The 16,690-nt window shown below is 41.7% G+C and overlaps 2 protein-coding genes across 9 annotated transcripts; both read left to right on the forward strand.

Moving 5' to 3' along the window:
- The first annotated feature begins 793 nt into the window (after window positions 1–793).
- LOC127801179 (cocosin 1-like) lies at window positions 794–2,525 on the forward strand. Its single transcript, XM_052336086.1, has 3 exons — window positions 794–1,119; window positions 1,223–1,931; window positions 2,076–2,525. Exons 1-3 carry the CDS (start codon window positions 918–920, stop codon window positions 2,212–2,214), a joined length of 1,050 nt encoding a protein of 349 aa, XP_052192046.1. The 5' UTR covers window positions 794–917; the 3' UTR covers window positions 2,215–2,525.
- Window positions 2,526–2,665: 140 nt separating this feature from the next.
- On the forward strand, window positions 2,666–16,654 carry LOC127801176 (pentatricopeptide repeat-containing protein ELI1, chloroplastic-like). Of its 8 annotated transcripts, none has more exons than XM_052336084.1 (4): window positions 2,666–15,013; window positions 15,095–15,150; window positions 15,850–15,916; window positions 16,220–16,654. In XM_052336084.1, exon 1 carries the CDS (start codon window positions 3,904–3,906, stop codon window positions 5,929–5,931), a length of 2,028 nt encoding a protein of 675 aa, XP_052192044.1. In that variant the 5' UTR covers window positions 2,666–3,903; the 3' UTR covers window positions 5,932–15,013; window positions 15,095–15,150; window positions 15,850–15,916; window positions 16,220–16,654. The 8 variants fall into 8 exon arrangements, with proteins under 8 accessions (XP_052192044.1, XP_052192043.1, XP_052192036.1 ...); XM_052336083.1 differs by having other exon boundaries at window positions 2,666–15,004; XM_052336076.1 differs by having other exon boundaries at window positions 2,666–15,243.
- The last annotated feature ends 36 nt before the right edge of the window (window positions 16,655–16,690 follow it).

Consider the following 16,690-nt stretch of genomic DNA (forward strand, 5'->3'; position numbering starts at 1 on the left):
AAATATTTTTATTTTTGAAATGTGAAGAAATATTTTTGAGTTATTTTTATAATTTTAAAATTTTTTCATAATTATTTTATAATGTTAAGACAGTATTAAAAATATATTTTTGATTTAGAAACTTATTTTCATAAATGAATAAAGGTGAATTTTTTTTTCTTTTACTCAAAAATTTTAAATTCTTTTAGAATTTAATTTTAAAATTTGTTTGAATGCATTAAAAAATTTATGTTTATTTTTAAATTAAATAATTATTTTTATATTAAAAATTATATTTACAAAAATCTCATATATATATATATTTTATTTACAGTCTTGCAATTTCTTACTCTCTTTTTTTTTATATAGAAAAATGATGTTTTTATATTTTCGTGAATCACGAGTTACGTGGAAGATGACGATAAGATGTTTGTACGAATCCGGTGTTGCGTAGAAGACCATAATGATGTGTACTTCTTTGTTTCCAATTCCAATTGCAGTCAAGATATGATGGGCGACCGGGTCAGGTCTCCGCCGACATCCCCTACCTCCCTTCCCTTGTATGCATCCTTGCCACTTGTTAGACACGTGCATGGTTGTGGTACCGGCGTACGTATCTCATAATAAAATATTAATTATTATTTTTTTATTATGAAGTATGAACAGTCCCAGCTCCAAAATCAAGTACCCACCCACCCACCCTGCATACGTACACATTTTTGCCACTGCCACCGCCGCCACCCACCCGGCCCCATTCATTGATAGCTACAACTACAAGTTTTCTTCTATATATATATATATATAATATACACAACCCATCTACATGCATGTGCACCCTGCAGTGCTCATTTATCTATCTATCTATCAATCTTCTTTGATCCATATTATTATTAATTTATATATTTTGATTGGCAACGTACGTGTTGGGCGAGTCGACGATGACGAAGGAGAAGTTATCACCACAGGCGGCTGATAGTAAGATCTTTGAGGGAGATGGCGGTTCCTATCACGGTTGGTCTTCTTCTAACTTTCCGTTACTTGCCCATTTCAAGGTCGGCGCCGGAAAGCTTCTTCTGCATCCCCGTGGTTTCGCCCTCCCCCACTACTCCGATTCCACCAAGATTGGCTACGTCCTTCAAGGTAATTAATTAATTAATTTCTCTCAAAAAGGTAATTAAATTGATCGTAGTTAATTATTATTATTACCCTTATTAATCACTCACGCACGCACGCACGCACGCAGGCACCTGTACGGTTGGGATGATATCCCCCGGAGCATCACGAGAACAAGTGTTGACGATTGAGAAAGGAGATGCAGTCCCGGTACCGGTGGGAGTAGTGTCTTGGTGGTTTAACGGTGGGGACTCCGATGTGGTTATCGTATTCATCGGCGAAACCTCCAAGGCCTATGTTCCAGGTGAATTCACCTACTTCTTATTGACTGGGAAGCTAGGCCTACTGGGCGGTTTCTCGAACGAATTTGTTCGTCGAGCTTATAATGGCATCACCAAAGAAGAAGCCAACAAGCTTGTGACCAGCCAAACGGGCACTTTGCTCGTCAGGCTCGATGAAGGAATTTCAATGCCCAATATCCCTCACCCTCAGCCATGCAACCACCACCACCACACTAGCTTAACAGCTGCTGCTGCTAATGCTAATGGTAATTATTCCACGTTTGAAGAAGTTGGGCTCAGCGCCAAGCTCGTAAAGCTGGAACCGGAAGGTGCAGCCGCAGTGCTCCCACCAACGTATGCCGCAGATTCGGCGGTTCAAGTTATTTATATTGTGAAAGGCAGTGGTAGAGTTCAGCTCGTCGGCATCAATGGCAAGCTGGAATTGGATGCCCAAGTGAAGGCTGGGGACTTGCTTGTGATACCTCCATTCTACGCGGCCATGGAAATCGCAGATCAAGAACAAGGAGTTGAATGCTTGTCTGTCATTACATCCTCCCAGTAAGCAACTACCTATCTATCTATATATATGTACCTAGATCCCTTGTCCTCATCCTTGCAACAATATATATATATACACAAACAAACACAGTACTAATTATCGACGACCGACGACTAATTATTTCTTCCTTAATTAATTGGCAGGCCTGAATTTGGGCAGCTTGGCGGCAAGACATCAGTTTGGAAGGCCATGTCTCCAGGGGTTCTGCAAGCTTCTCTTGGTACTAGTCCAGAATTTGCTCAACTTTTCGTGTCCAAGATGACAAGCAACACTCCTCTCTAAAGCCAATTGTTCCTTCCTAGAACGTCTAATTAATTAAATTGCTCTACGAACCAAATATGAAGCATATATATATATACATTACATGTAATGACCTTTTTAATTAATTAGGTTTTTGAGGTTTATTAGCTCTTGACCTTACAATGAATTTGTATTCTTGTCTGTCAATCCTATATGGATGTTTCTTGTTATATAGGTGCGTTTTGGGGTAGTTGTTAACCACGCACCTAACCGCTAGCTTCAAAGCTTGGCTTTGTTGGGTTTTGGCTAATTCCCTACATGCTTAATAAGTACTACTCAGTTTGTGTTGTGTATTTCTTTCTTTTGCAATCTCCAACCTCAACTTTAATTTATTGTAGTCAAAATAAATATTTATAATATATCTGTTCAATTTTTCAGTTCTATTTTATGGTCATGGATAAAACTAATAAATAAATATATAATAAAATGATACAACCTAGTTAGAGGCGTTACAACAAAAAAAAAAAAAAAAAAACCATAGATTGGGTCGCAACCAATAGATTCATTAAATAAAAGACAAACAAAACCAAAAAGATCAAAATATATAATTAGCTGCATCGATCATGCATGCATGGTTGAAGCTTCAATAATGTCCTAGTAATTATAGTAATACGAATAACATTAATGTTGATTGACTTGAACTAGTTTGTTTATGTTCCTTTAAAATAAGATGGTGATGAATATTTTATTAATTATATATATTCTTAAGGATTCATCTACTAATAAAGAAATTATATATATCAATATATTATGTATACGACCTCGTTTGATATAATTCAAATTTTGTGGTGAGCTTTATAATGTAATTTGTAAAAATATGTAAATAATAGGCTAATTAAGCGACCCATGTGGCGTACGTGGTCCATATGACCATCAATAGGGTGGAGTGAACTAGCTAGCAATCTGCTATGACTAAAACTAGGGCTCATTAAGAGTGCAATTTTGTGCATCCATTTTAGCCAAAGTGTATGCAATTTTTGTCAATTTTATGCGGCGTAGTCTCTTTCCTCTTTTCTCTAATAACTCTTTTACCGTTGCCTTATCTCATCGATTGCCACAAAGAGGGAGAATGCAACGATGAAAGACAGAAAAAAAAGATAAATTTCTTGAAAAAAGAAACTCCTAAAAATTCCTATCTAAAAAATAATGACTTTCACCCCAAACTGACGGGAGTCAGTTCACCCCCATTAAACGAAGATGCACAAAATTGCACTCGTTCATTAAACATTATGTTATTTGCATGTAGGGATGTACAAAACTTCACTCTAATCATAATGAATTAATGGAAATTATCAATTTGATTTAGGTTTTTTTCTTTTTTAATTTGGTTCAATTCGGTTAATTTTTTAAGAGAGTTCAATTTTTTAGTTTAAGTTTGATTTTTTAGTTGAAAATAACTGAATTTTAAGATAACGTTGTTTTTGGCTAATCGCATGATTTTCAGTTTGTTTTTGGCTAATCGATTAGTTTGATTCTGATTAATTTTTTTTATGTCTGTTCGGTTTATTCGGTTAGTTTGATTTATATGGTTTGTGTTCAATTTTTTAATTATTAGTTAGTTCATTTTCTTGGACTTAATCGTCCAGATCAATTTATTCCATTCATGAATTTCAATCAGTTAAATAACAGCATTTACCGGTTACACACCCTTAGTTATTTGAATATTTAAAAATGATATTTAATGTAACATTGTTACATTGCGAGTCGCGTTTGACCGCGTTCCCGTGCGGCCGTGCCATATTTCAACTGTCAACAGAAAATAGAGAACTCTCTTGGCATGAAATGCCTACTACTCCAGCAGCAGCACAATGGCGCACTGTTCTGAAGCCATTGCTGGAAGAGCTGCCGCAGCCGTTGTCATATGCGCCCATTTTCCAGCTACTAACTGGCCAGCAGCCTCAAAACTTGGTCAAACTCAAGCTTGGTCGCCAAGTCCATGCTCACATGCTCCTTCGAGGTCTCCACCCTACCGCCTTCGTCGCAGCCAAAATGGTCTCAATGTACGCCAGCTTAGGCGACCTACACTCTGCTTTACTCATATTTCATCGCATCGCCCACCCATCTTCTCTTCTCTATAATTCCATTATTCGGGCTTATACTTTATATGGATGCGTCGAAGAGACCATTGAAACTTACTTCCGAATGCACTGGCTTGACCTTCGGCCCGACCACTTCACCTTCCCTTTTGTGCTCAAGTCCTGCGCGCAACTATCGCTTCTCGAGTTGGGAAAATGCACTCACGGGCTGAGTTTGAGAGTCGGACTGGAATTTGACATGTACGTTGGGACTTCGTTGATCGATATGTATGTGAAGTGTCGTGATTTAAGCGATGCACATAAGTTGTTTGATGAATTGCCCAAAAGAGATATTTCGTCTTGGAATTCCTTGATTACTGGCTACATTAGAGTTGGGATGGTTCATGTTGCAGAAGATATTTTTGGAAGAATGTCAAACAAGAATATTGTGTCCTGGACTGCTATGATATCTGGGTACACCCAGAATGGGTTGGGGGAACGGGCATTGTGTTTGTTCAATGAGATGTTGCAAAAGGATGCAGACGTGAAACCCAATTGGGTAACAATTATGAGTGTACTCCCTGCATGCACGCATTCAGCTTCTCTAGAGCGAGGCAGACTAATTCATAAGTTTGCTAGTGGTGTTGGTCTAGACTTGAATCCTTCTGTGCAAACCGCACTGGCTGCAATGTATGCTAAATGCGGGAGCCTCGTTGATGCTTGTCTCTGTTTTAATAGGATACATCCAAAAAATAAGGGTTTGGTTGCTTGGAACACTATGATCACTGCATATGCTTCTCATGGATATGGCGCGGAAGCTGTGTCAACTTTTGAGGAAATGGTCAGAAGTGGGATCCAACCTGATGCAGTCTCATTTACTGGTTTGCTTTCAGGATGCAGCCATTCTGGTCTTGTTGATATTGGCTTAGCACATTTCAAGTTCATGACTGCTGTATACTCATTAGAACCAAGACATGAACATTATGCTTGTGTTGTGGATCTTTTAAGCCGTGCTGGCCGATTGTTGGAAGCGAAGGAGCTTATTTATGACATGCCAATGCAAGCAGGACCAAGCGTTTGGGGTGCGTTGTTGGCTGGTTGTAGAAAGCACCGGAATTTGGAGATAGCAGAGATTGCGGCTTGGAAGCTCTTTGTCTTGGAACCGGAGAACAGTGGGAACTATATCCTGCTCTCAAATATGTATGCAGATGTTGGGATGTGGGAAGAAGTCAACAATTTGAGAGTTGTATTGAAAAGTCAGGGCGTGAAGAAGAATCCTGGAAGCAGTTGGATTGAGATCAATGGAAAAGCACACTTGTTTCTTGGAGGAGATATGTCTCATCTGCAGTCAAAGGAAATTAACTTATTGTTGGAGACGTTGCCAGAGAAGATGAGGGCAGCTGGGTACATACCAGATACTAGTTTTGTATTGCATGATGTTAGTGAAGAAGAGAAAGAACATAATTTAGCAACTCACAGTGAGAAGCTGGCTATTGCATTTGGGCTTCTGAACACGCCCCCAAATACAGTTCTTAGAGTGACAAAGAACCTTCGTATCTGTGGGGACTGCCACACAGTCATGAAATTCATTTCGCAAATCTACATGAGGGAGATCATTGTAAGAGATGTGAACCGGTTCCATCATTTTAAATATGGACAATGTTCGTGTGGAGACTATTGGTGATTAACAGGGATGTCACGTTGAAGGAGCTTTCTCATATATAAAATGTTGAACCCTGAGATTCAATTCTACAAGTAGTCGAGCAATTTTGGTTCCCAGCATATGGTGTGAGAGAGCTCTTCCAAGAAATGGTGAAAGGTTTGGTTTATATCAGTCTGATCTTGGAAGGTGGCTTCTAATACAATCACTTGTTTTAATATGAAGTTGATGAAAAGGATAGGATAAAAACAACCACATTACAATTTGAGCAGCTAGCCATCAGATTTGCTGCCACCAATATTATTCATTCCTAAGAGAAAATCTTACCCTTATGACGGAGGGTGCAGAAGCAGATATTTTGGGAGATATTATTGTTAAGTGCCAATACAGAAATCGACATATTTTAATTGTTTATTTCTTTACTGGTTATCTTTTCATGTTTTCATTATTTAGAATCTAATTAGGGAATTACCTCAGGTTTCCTATAGGAATAGGATTAATAGCCTATATAATCTCATTTGGATGAATTCTTTGTGATAACTTTGAAAATGATTCTAAATTGATTTGAGAATTCTAATTGAGTGTTCTTTGAATTTGTTCTTGTTCTTTGTTGGTTTTGCATAGGGCTGCAAATGAACAAAGCCACTTGTAAACAACTTGATACTTTGCTTGATTTAGGCTCATTTTAAACAAAGCTTGAGCTTGGTTTTTAAGCTCAATTAGTAAATGAGCTAAGCTTGAACTTGAGGGTGTCTGCCTCGTTTAGGGGCTAGGACACTTGGTGTGTGAAATATGGTCCTTGGAAATTTTCGTTCCATTTAACATTTTTCCTTTATTTAAAAAAATTATAGAAAATAATAATTAATACAAGAAACTTGCCTCCAAAAACCATTTTAGACTGGATGAGCATTTAATTAATTATGTACCTCTTGATGTGTGTGTTGCTACTTAATTAGCACTAAACAAATAGCACCATTTCTTTATGCACGCACACAGCTCATGGGTGGTTATTTGTCACTGCATTTAATTTACAATTCCATATATTACCAGTTCTCTGGTCTCTGTTGCCAACTCATCAAGCAAATTAAGTCCACCCTCAAGACGATCTTCTTTGAAATCCCCTATAATATTTCCTTCCTTCTCGATCTGCCAGTTGAAATGGCTGCTTACTTGAGCACCAACTCGCCAATCTGCATCATGATTCTGCTCGCTTTCCTAGAGTTCTTGACTGATGGTTTGTGCTTTTCTAGTTTCTCCTTTCAATTTTGGTCATTTCTTTGATCAATGTGAATCTTGTTTGATCTCAAATTTGAACTGCTGGGTGATAAAACGATTTTTCCTCATCTTCTTCTAGGAGTACTGGCCGTGCTTTTGTTGATTGGTCTGTATCTTGTTTTTCTTTTCTTTTCTGTCAATTCACCGTTGATTGTAGTTCAAAGAGTTTGTTTTTTGATTTAATTCTGATCTGATATTGTTGTGCCATGAAAAATCGGAGAAAAAAAATGAGAAATTTTTTAATGAAAAAATGAAGGCTCGTCGCGAAGTGGCATTGAGGCAAGAAGCTGTCTGCGAGCGGCTAGAGGCTAGCCGCGAGGGCTAACCTCGTGGCAAGGGTCTAGCCGCGAGGGCCAGCCTTGCGGCAGCCTTTCCGTGACTTGCCTCGCGGCAGCCTTGCCGCAAGGGCCAGCTTCGCGACAACCTTGCCGCGATGCAGCTCGCAGCTAGAGGTTGGCCGCAAGGGCCAGCCTCGTGGCAAACTCCCCCTCTCGATGAAACCTAAGCTCCATTCAGCAATCGTCACGTGTCAGCACTAACCATCCTTGAAAATCGTGCCCCATAAATACCCAGCTACAGGACATTGAAGGGGACTTTCGATCTCGGTAAAATTTTGACACATTGACTGCATTTTTACTGTTTTCGTGAATAGTTATTTAGATCTGGTACTTAGGCATCGGAGGGTTGTCGCGGACGAGGATTCCTGCGAGCCTTCTAACCCATTTCTGAGTATCAACATGGTCATATCCTTGCGACGAAGGTTAATTCTTGTGGCAGAGTCAAATCTTTGCAGCGAGACCTTGTGGCGAACTCAAATCCTTGCGGTGAGACCTTGTGGCGAACTCAAATCCTTGCGGCGAGACCTTCTGGAGAAAGCAAATTCTTGTGGCGAAGTCAAATCCTAGCGACGAGACCTTATGGCGAAAGTAAATCTTTGTGGCGAAGTCAAATCCTTGTGGCGAAGGTTAATCCTTGTGGCGAAGTCAAAATCCTTGCGGCGAGACCTTGTGGCGAAGTCAAATTCTTGTAACGAGACCTTGTGGCGAAACCCTTTTGGCAAAACAAATCCTTGTAGCGAAACCCTTGTGGCAAGACAAATTCTTGTGGCGAAACCTTTGCGGCGAGATAGATCCCAGTGGCAAAATTCTTGCGGCGAGGTAGATCCTTGCGGTGAAACCCTTGTGGCAAGACAAATCCTTGTGGCAAGGAAGATCTTTGTGGCGAGGAAGATCCTTGTGGTGAAATCCTTGCGGCGAGACAGATAACAACAACAACAACAACATATCCAGCCTTTATCCCACTATGTGCAGCGAGACAGATCCTAGTGGAAAAATCCTTGCGGCAAGCATCCTTGTGGCAAGCTCCCTTGCGACAACTTCTCTCACGGTAACCTTACTTCACTCGACATCGAGCTCAAGGGGCCCCTACATCATAAATTTTAATTGTTCTATTTTTGATAACAATTTGGGGTCGTCTGTGGGAAACGCAACAAAAAATCAATCTTAACACAAGATGTCGAGAGGGACAAGATCAGCTGGTTTGGCGAACCTGCCTAACCCCACCCGAAGGAGCGCTCGTACCAAGACGGGAGCCACAAGAGGCCCCGATCAGGTGCACCTTACAGTACTAGAATTTTTAGAAGATCACATTGACAACGAAGTGCGTTCATGGAACTTTTCTATACTTGAAGGCGACCAGACCATCGGATTGGGGGGCATGGAGCGTTTAGAACAGAGAGAAGTACACGTAGTTGGATTGAGGAGACATGCGACAGGGCAAGGGAAGCAAGTCCCACATGCAGCGCCTGCTAGTTAGGAACAACACTCATTTGGGTAGTCTTCAATTCCAAATAGAAACCTCATGGTGACTTAGTACCTCCGGGACCCACGAGGATAGCTCCATCCACAGTCCTACTCTCATATTATGAACAATTACAGAAAGATTTTGAGGAGCTGAAACACCAGAATGATGAACTCGGGATGAACAATGAGGAGAATATGAGAAGACTACAAGGAATCACTGCTTTACTACATGAACTAATGACAGACATCCACATTCCCCACAAGGGACAAACCGATACAGGGGGAGAACATTGGAGATCCTAAGACCACCCTCCAAGGACCACACGGTAGGGGATAAGAATTGGAACTCCAAGGCTAAATATCCAAGTCTTAGAAATGACAGACCCGAGAAGGGAACATGACAGGGGGGCATGGAAAGCTCCCATGTATAAAGAAACAGTAGAAAACACATACTTAAGAGCTCCTTATGTCCCACCTCTTTGCAAAAATGAAGCAGAACAGGAAACATTCAGGGCATCTGACATCGAACGCCTTATAGAAGAGGTGCTAGAGCAGAAGCAGGTAGTGATGGTGCCAAAGGAAACGCCCCCGAAGGGGTTTCCTCTGTCTGAGGAACTCCAAAGGCAACCAGGGTTCAAACTGCCGCAGCTTTCGGTATACTCAAGAAAGGAGGACCTAGAGAAACACCTACAACACTTCATCGCAGTGGCCATGTTACATGGATGGAATGAGATCATTAGGTGCAGAGCTTTTCCACTCTCCTTGGCAGAACAGACTCAATAGTGGTTCACTGAATTACCAGCAGGGCATATACGATCATTCGAACAGATGAAGAAAGAATTCCTGAATGCATTCTCCATCTACCTCTCGAAGAAGAAGAGGGCTATATATCTGATGAACTTGCAGCAAAAGCCTAATGAATCCCTAAAGCAATATATCAAGTGATTCAGAGTCGCGACGCAGGAAGTAAGGGATCTCGCAGTCGGATTGGTGGTGTCAGCCTTGCTTGACGGAACTACAGACGCCCTGCTTAGAAGATCCCTAGCCTTCTCCGAGTTGGATTCTATGACTGAATTATTTGACCGAGTAGAACAGTTTATCATCCAAATGGAAATTTTGAACGCATGGGAAGGTAATAGAAGAGGAAGGGAAACCCAGCCCGAATTGCGAAGGACCCTACATAATTTAGATGTTGGGCCCCAACACGTGCATACTACAGACGCTACAAGGCGAGGCGATAGGAAAAACTTGGAACATCGTGCACCTCAAGAGGTACTTCGCTTCACCAGTCATTAATTTCAGGGAAGGGGACGAAGCACGAGACGTAAAGCCAAGCCTATCACCAGAAGCATTGCTCTATCTGGCTGGGGGCTGGGATTGTCTTTAATTTTCCATTGTAATAATATCCCCTAATAAATAAAAGAATATACCCCCTGTATTCCTGTGGAGTAGGCAAAACTATAAGCCGAATCACGTAAAATCTCCATGAGCCCAGATTATTTGTATGTGTCATAGAATGTGATGCAGGTACGACGGGTCAAGCACAACTCACTCTCGAAGGTCAAGTCTCCTAGTGGCAATCTAGTGCCGATCACCATGAACCGACTCGATATCACCAGAAGATCCGACACCTATGCCCGCAAGCTCACCCAGATCCCTCGTTTGAGTCCGCTGCTATGCCTTTTGGCTAGACCCGACTCCTTGATTGATCTAGCACCTAGGCCTCCTGGCAAACTCAGATCTTTGGCAAGAATCTCGTGCCGGACCACTGGCAAAACCCAGATTCCCTGAGGTAGACTGGTTCTAGGAAAGCAGGAAAGAGGTGAAGTGACCACATGACAGCTCTGACATGAGCCCGCTCCCAAAGGTTAAGTCGCCTAGTGGCAATCTGGCGCCGATGACCACTAGATGGCTTGGGATCACTAGAAGATCCGATGTCTATGCCCGCAGCAGACTCACCCAGATCCCTCGTTTGAGTTCGGTGCTATGCCTTTTCGGCTAGACCCAACTCCTTGGTTGATCTGGTGCCTAGGTCTCCCGCCAAACTCGGATGTCTAGTAGGAATCTCGCGCCGGACCACTGACCAAACCCAAATCCCATGAGGTAGACTAGCCCAAAGAAGGCATGAAGAGAGATGGAACGGCCATATGACGGTTCTGCCATGATTTCGCTTATCGGAGTTAAGTCACCCAGTTGCAATTTGATGCCGATGACCACAAGCTGGCCGGGATCACTAGAACATCTGATGCCTATGCCTGTAGACTCACCCATATCCCTCGTTTGAGTTCGGTGCTATGCCTTTTTAGTTAGAGTCAACTCCTTGGTTGATCTGACGGTAGGTCTCTCGGCAAACTCGGATGTCTGGTAGGAATTTCGCGTTGGACCACTGGCCAAACTCAGATCCCCTAAGGCAGACTGGCCCAAAGAAGGCGTGAAGAGAGATGGAACGACCATATGACGGTTCTGCCATGATTTCGCTTATCGGAGTTAAGTCACCCCGTTGCAATTTGGTGCCGATGACCACGAGGTAGCCCGGGATCACCAGAACATCCGATGCCTATGCTCGTAGACTCACCTAGATCTCTTGTTTGAGTTCAGTGCTACACCTTTTTTTGCTAGACCCAATTCCTTGGTTGATCTGGTGCCTAGGTCTCCCAGCAAACTCGGATGTCTGGTAGGAATCTCGTGCTGGACCACTGGCCAAACCCAGATTCCCTGAGGTAGACCAACCCCGAAAGACGGACATAGAGGACACAATAGCCAGTGCACTATGATTCGTCTCGGGATCATCGGATGCATCAAAGCCTATGCCCGCAGGCTCACTGGGATCCTTTGATTGAGTCTGGTGCTATGCTCCCAAGCTAGACCCGACTCCTTAACTGATCTGGCCCCTAGGCCTCCCGGCAAACTCAAACGCCCGACAGGAATCCCACAGCATAACCTATCCTTAAAGGCCTGCCCAGAGATAATCTAGTGCCTATGACCTGGTCGACGTGAGATCTTTGGATATTCTGACATCTATGACCGTAGGCTCATCTGGATCCCTTGATTGAGTCTGGTGCTATGCTCCCAAACTAGACCCGACTCTTTGGCTGATATTTTACTCTTCAATTTTGTCTAAAGACAAAACAGAAGAGTGGGGGGCAATTGTTGTGCTATGAAAAATCGGAGGAAAAAAAATGAGAATTTTTTTAATGAAAAAATGAAGGCTCTCCACAAAGTGGCCTCGCAGCAGCCTCGTGTAGTGTTCTAAAAGGCGCTAGGCGCTAGTCGGGCGGCAGACTAGCGCCTAGCGCCCGGGCCGCCTAGAGTTTTTTTTATTTTTTATTAATATATTAACAAATATTAAAATAAATGATGTAACAATACTTGCTTGTAAATATTAAAATATTTAAAATATTAACAAAGGCAGCAACAAGGAGCAGCAAGGAGATGACTCGGATGCGAACAAATATTAAAGCTCGGTGTTGCAGCAAAGAGCAGCAACTTGCTGCTTGATGCTTGCTGCTGCAACAAGGAGCAGCAAGCTTGCGTTGCTGCTTGCTGCTGCTGCTGGTGGAGGTGGAGGAAGATGGATACATACCAGAGGAAGCAGCGGCGTGCGACAACAAGGCTAATAAGAATGGAAAGCAGCGACGGCAACTCTGCAACTGCAAGAGACGGTGGTGGCGTGCGAGCACGAGAGAGGCGACGGTGACGGCAACTCTGCAATAGACAATCGGTGGTGGTGCGCGCAAGAGAGAAGGGGAAAAAAGCAATCGGCCAGGCTTCACGCGGCCATAATCGGCCAGGCGTTCACGCGGCTAGGCGGCCGCCTAGGCGTCGCTCGGTATCGATTAGCCGGGCTGGCGCCTAAGGTGGCCGATTAAGCCACAGTCAGGGCGGCCAGCGGCCGCCTAGCGCCTCGGCGCCGCCTAGGCCGCGTTTTAGTTCACTGGCCTCGTGGCAAACGCCCCCTCTCAATGAAACCTAAGCTCCATTTAGCAATCGCCATGTGTCAGCATCAACCATCCTTGTGAATCGTGCCTTATAAATACCTAGCTATAGGACATTGAAGAGGACTTCTGATCTCGATAAAATTTTGACACATTAACTGCATTTTTACTATTTTCGTGAATAGTTATCTAGATCCGGTACTGACTTAGGCATCGGAGGGTCGTCGTGGGCGAGGATTCCCGCGAGCCTTCTAACCCATTTTTGAGTATCAATAGGGTCATATCTTTGCGGCGAGACCTTGTAGCGGAGTAAAATCTTTGTGGCGAGATCTTGTGGCAAAGGTAAATCCTTGTGGTGAGACCTTGTGGCGAAGGTAAATTCTTGTGGCAGAGTCAAATCCTTGCGGCGAGACCTTGTGGCGAAGGTTAATCTTTGTGGCGAGACCTTGTGGTGAAGGTAAATCCTTATGGCGAAGTCAAATCCTTACGGCGAGACTTTGTGGTGAAGGTAAATCCTTGTGGCGGAGTCGGCAAGATCTTTTGACGAAGTCAAATCCTTGCGGCGAGATCTTGTGGCGAAATCAAATCCTTGCCGCGAAGAAGATCTTTGTGGCAAAGTCAAATCCTTGCGGCGAGGAAGATCTTTGTGGCGAAACCCTTGTGGCAAGACAAATCCTTGTGGCGAGGAAGATCATTACGATGAGACAAATCCTAGTGGAAAAATCCTTGCGGCGAGCATCCTTGTGGCAAGCTCTCTTGCGACAACTTCTCTCATGGTAACCTTACTTTACCCGACACCGAATTCAAGCAGCCCCCACATCATAAATTTTAATTGTTGTATTTTTGGCAACAACAAATATGTATGGCTAGATGTTGATAAATAGATATGTTATCTTCGCTTTTGGTGGTGTTTATGCTGTCGCTGCGACAACGTCTTCTCTAGATTGACCTCTAATATCTTGAGTGTTTTATTTTTTTTTATTGGGAAAAAGATGGAAGTATATAAAATGGGCTAGCTTGTTTCAAGTAGAAAGGTCCCGAGTCATTACCAGCCCTTTATTTGGTTCTCTGGCTTTTGAGTTTACTTAGAAGAAGTGAGTTTGTTAGGTGAAACTGTGTGTGTTGTTCAATGGTTGATCTCCATCAAGCTTCCCGTTAGATTGTTGGTGTTGCCAGGAATTTTTTCCTGTTTGTTTCTCCTATTGGACTGTATTGGTGATTGTTTTTGTTTGTGGTTGTCTTTTTCCTTCTTTTGTCAAATCCTCTGGTTTGCAACCCTAAGGATTTTTGGTTTATAATGTCGCTATCTTGGCTGCCTTGTTTCACTGGTTTTGCCTAGAAAAAACAATCACCCATATAGGATACACTAAACCCTAGATTCACTAACAAGTTCTTTAATCTTAAAAAGAAGCTCTTAACTCTTTGCATTGAGAATTCTAACCTTTACCTTGATTTCATGGACAGATCAATATTGCTAGGAAGGTAGGACAATGAAATGTGTGCATTTGAGTCCATTAGATATATATGATCACGTTTATTATGTTATTGCTCTCTCTCTCTCTCTCTCTCTCTCTCTCCCCAGATGCTTATTTTCCTTTATATGTATTCTTTTTTTTTTTTCCTTCCCTATCTAGTACTTACACTGGTTTTGTACCTCTTGGAAAGTGGTAGCTGCCCATGGGGTAGAAGCTGAGGGTTTGGAAGTTGCAAAAGAATGCTGGAAGAAGTTTTCCAGCTCAAGGAAAAAAACATCAATGATAAACCTCCCAGGGGCTTATTACTGGGCTTGTTCACTAAGCAATGCCATCCAGCTACTATTCCAGAACTCAGTTCAGAGTTTCCATCAGAGACAGCAACTGCCACATCAGGCAAGATATTCTATTCAAAATTATTAATGGGGGTGGATATATATATATTAATGCTGGAACTCTTTTGCAGATCATTATGCTGTCTTTCACTGAACTTCCTCCCCTCCCTTCCCTATCTTAATCGCTATTTTCACTCATTCCACATCCAAGAAATCTTTCAAGCTATTAGAACATACATGACAAAATCAAGCTTTTTGTAACTATCCATGGATTCATTGTAATGATGGTTTGTTGATCCCTATACATCTAGTTCCTAATTGCAGGCGCCTATTTAAATGATTTCTTTCTGACTATCTTTCTTTGGCAGGGGCTTTTGCATCATCCTCCAATGCGATAGGAGAACTGTTCCAGAAATTTTGAGATGTAGTTACCGGTTTTAACTTGTTCACAATTGCATCGTGTGAAAATTCTGTTCAGATAAACAAAACGCGTCAAATTTTTAGTAATGCAATGGGGGTAAAATTTGTTTCCTCTTAAATAACTTAATTGCTCTTTTGATGAACTCCTTACTAAAGAGACAGCATTAACCTATTTTGGTCCTTGGTCACAGAGCATGCCCTTAATATATATGTATGCCGTGACATTTTTTTATATGGAGTTCCAAGATTCTCCTGAATTGCTAGTCAAGTTCTTCTTGCTCGGGTGACGTCTGAAATTGTGATTATGTTTAGTAGAAGTTGGCTTGCTGATTGAATTTAACTTGGCCACTCTTTACCAAAAGCTTGATTCCATGATTATAGCTAGTCCCATTCATTTCTTTTTTTACTCATTCTAAGTTGTAATTTAAACTTGTTTGGTCCACTCCCCAAGTAGTGTTCATATTTAAGTTTCCATTTATGGATTCGAGGGAATTAGAAAAATGAAATAAAGTTCATCTCCTTGTTAGTTGGATTTTCATATTTTCAGTTCATCCTTGTAGCTAAACATATAAGAATCTCAGTATTATCTTACCCAGAATATACATGTATATAGTTGACTTCTTTTTCTCTTATGGCTTCTTATATGATGTTACTGCTCTAATGTTCCTATTGCTTGACATGAATGGTTTGTTTGCGATGCCAGGCGATGGTAAAATTGGTTTATGAAGAAATCAATGTTGATAAATTAGCCAAGGGACTGAGATCACTTGGTAATACCTATCTTTTTTCCTGTGTAATTAGTATAATAGAATCTTTTTCAAAAAATTTCATGGTTAACACTCCAATGGAATTTGCTTTATTTTTGAAAATTGGCAAACACATTGCAGTCTATCTATCCATCTTAATGATAGTATGTGGGATTGTTTCTTTTCTCTGCATTCTTTGTTATGACAAAAGAACTTTAAATCCTACAATATCCATTGATTTTTTACGAGGTCGAGAAAGTTGCATGCCTGTGCAAATATATTGCATAAAAATCACATTTGTGACATCCAATATTGTGACTCTTTTAGGAAGGACGGCAATGAAATATTTGGGATATGCGGATGCCATTGAGCTATACAGTTGCGCAATTGGCCTTGTTAGAGACAACCCGGTCTACTGGTGCAACAGGTAATGTCACCTATGCTTCCCTGTATATGTTTCAATTAATAGTTAGCTAATCATGTCCATTCTTGAAGTTAATGAACCATATATTGGATTTCCCTCGGAACCTCAAAGGTGATAGAACTAATTAGTGTCTGAGAAATATACAATATTTGGAAACATTTTCCGTATGAGCATGCAATATTTGGGCTTGGTGTATTTTCAGCTAGAGAACTATCTTGATGCTATCGGCAAAGGGTACGCACAAGATCTGTGTTTAATTCTTTGAGCCCGGAAGGATTCATGCATTTCAAAATAATATTATGTTCTAGTCTTAGACTTGGTAAATTATAGACAAACATTAACTATTATTGCTGAAGTGGGATTTGGGGGGCCCC

The sequence above is a fragment of the Diospyros lotus genome, chromosome 5 (genome assembly GCF_014633365.1).
Source record: "Diospyros lotus cultivar Yz01 chromosome 5, ASM1463336v1, whole genome shotgun sequence".
NCBI classification, from domain to species: Eukaryota; Viridiplantae; Streptophyta; class Magnoliopsida; order Ericales; family Ebenaceae; genus Diospyros; species Diospyros lotus.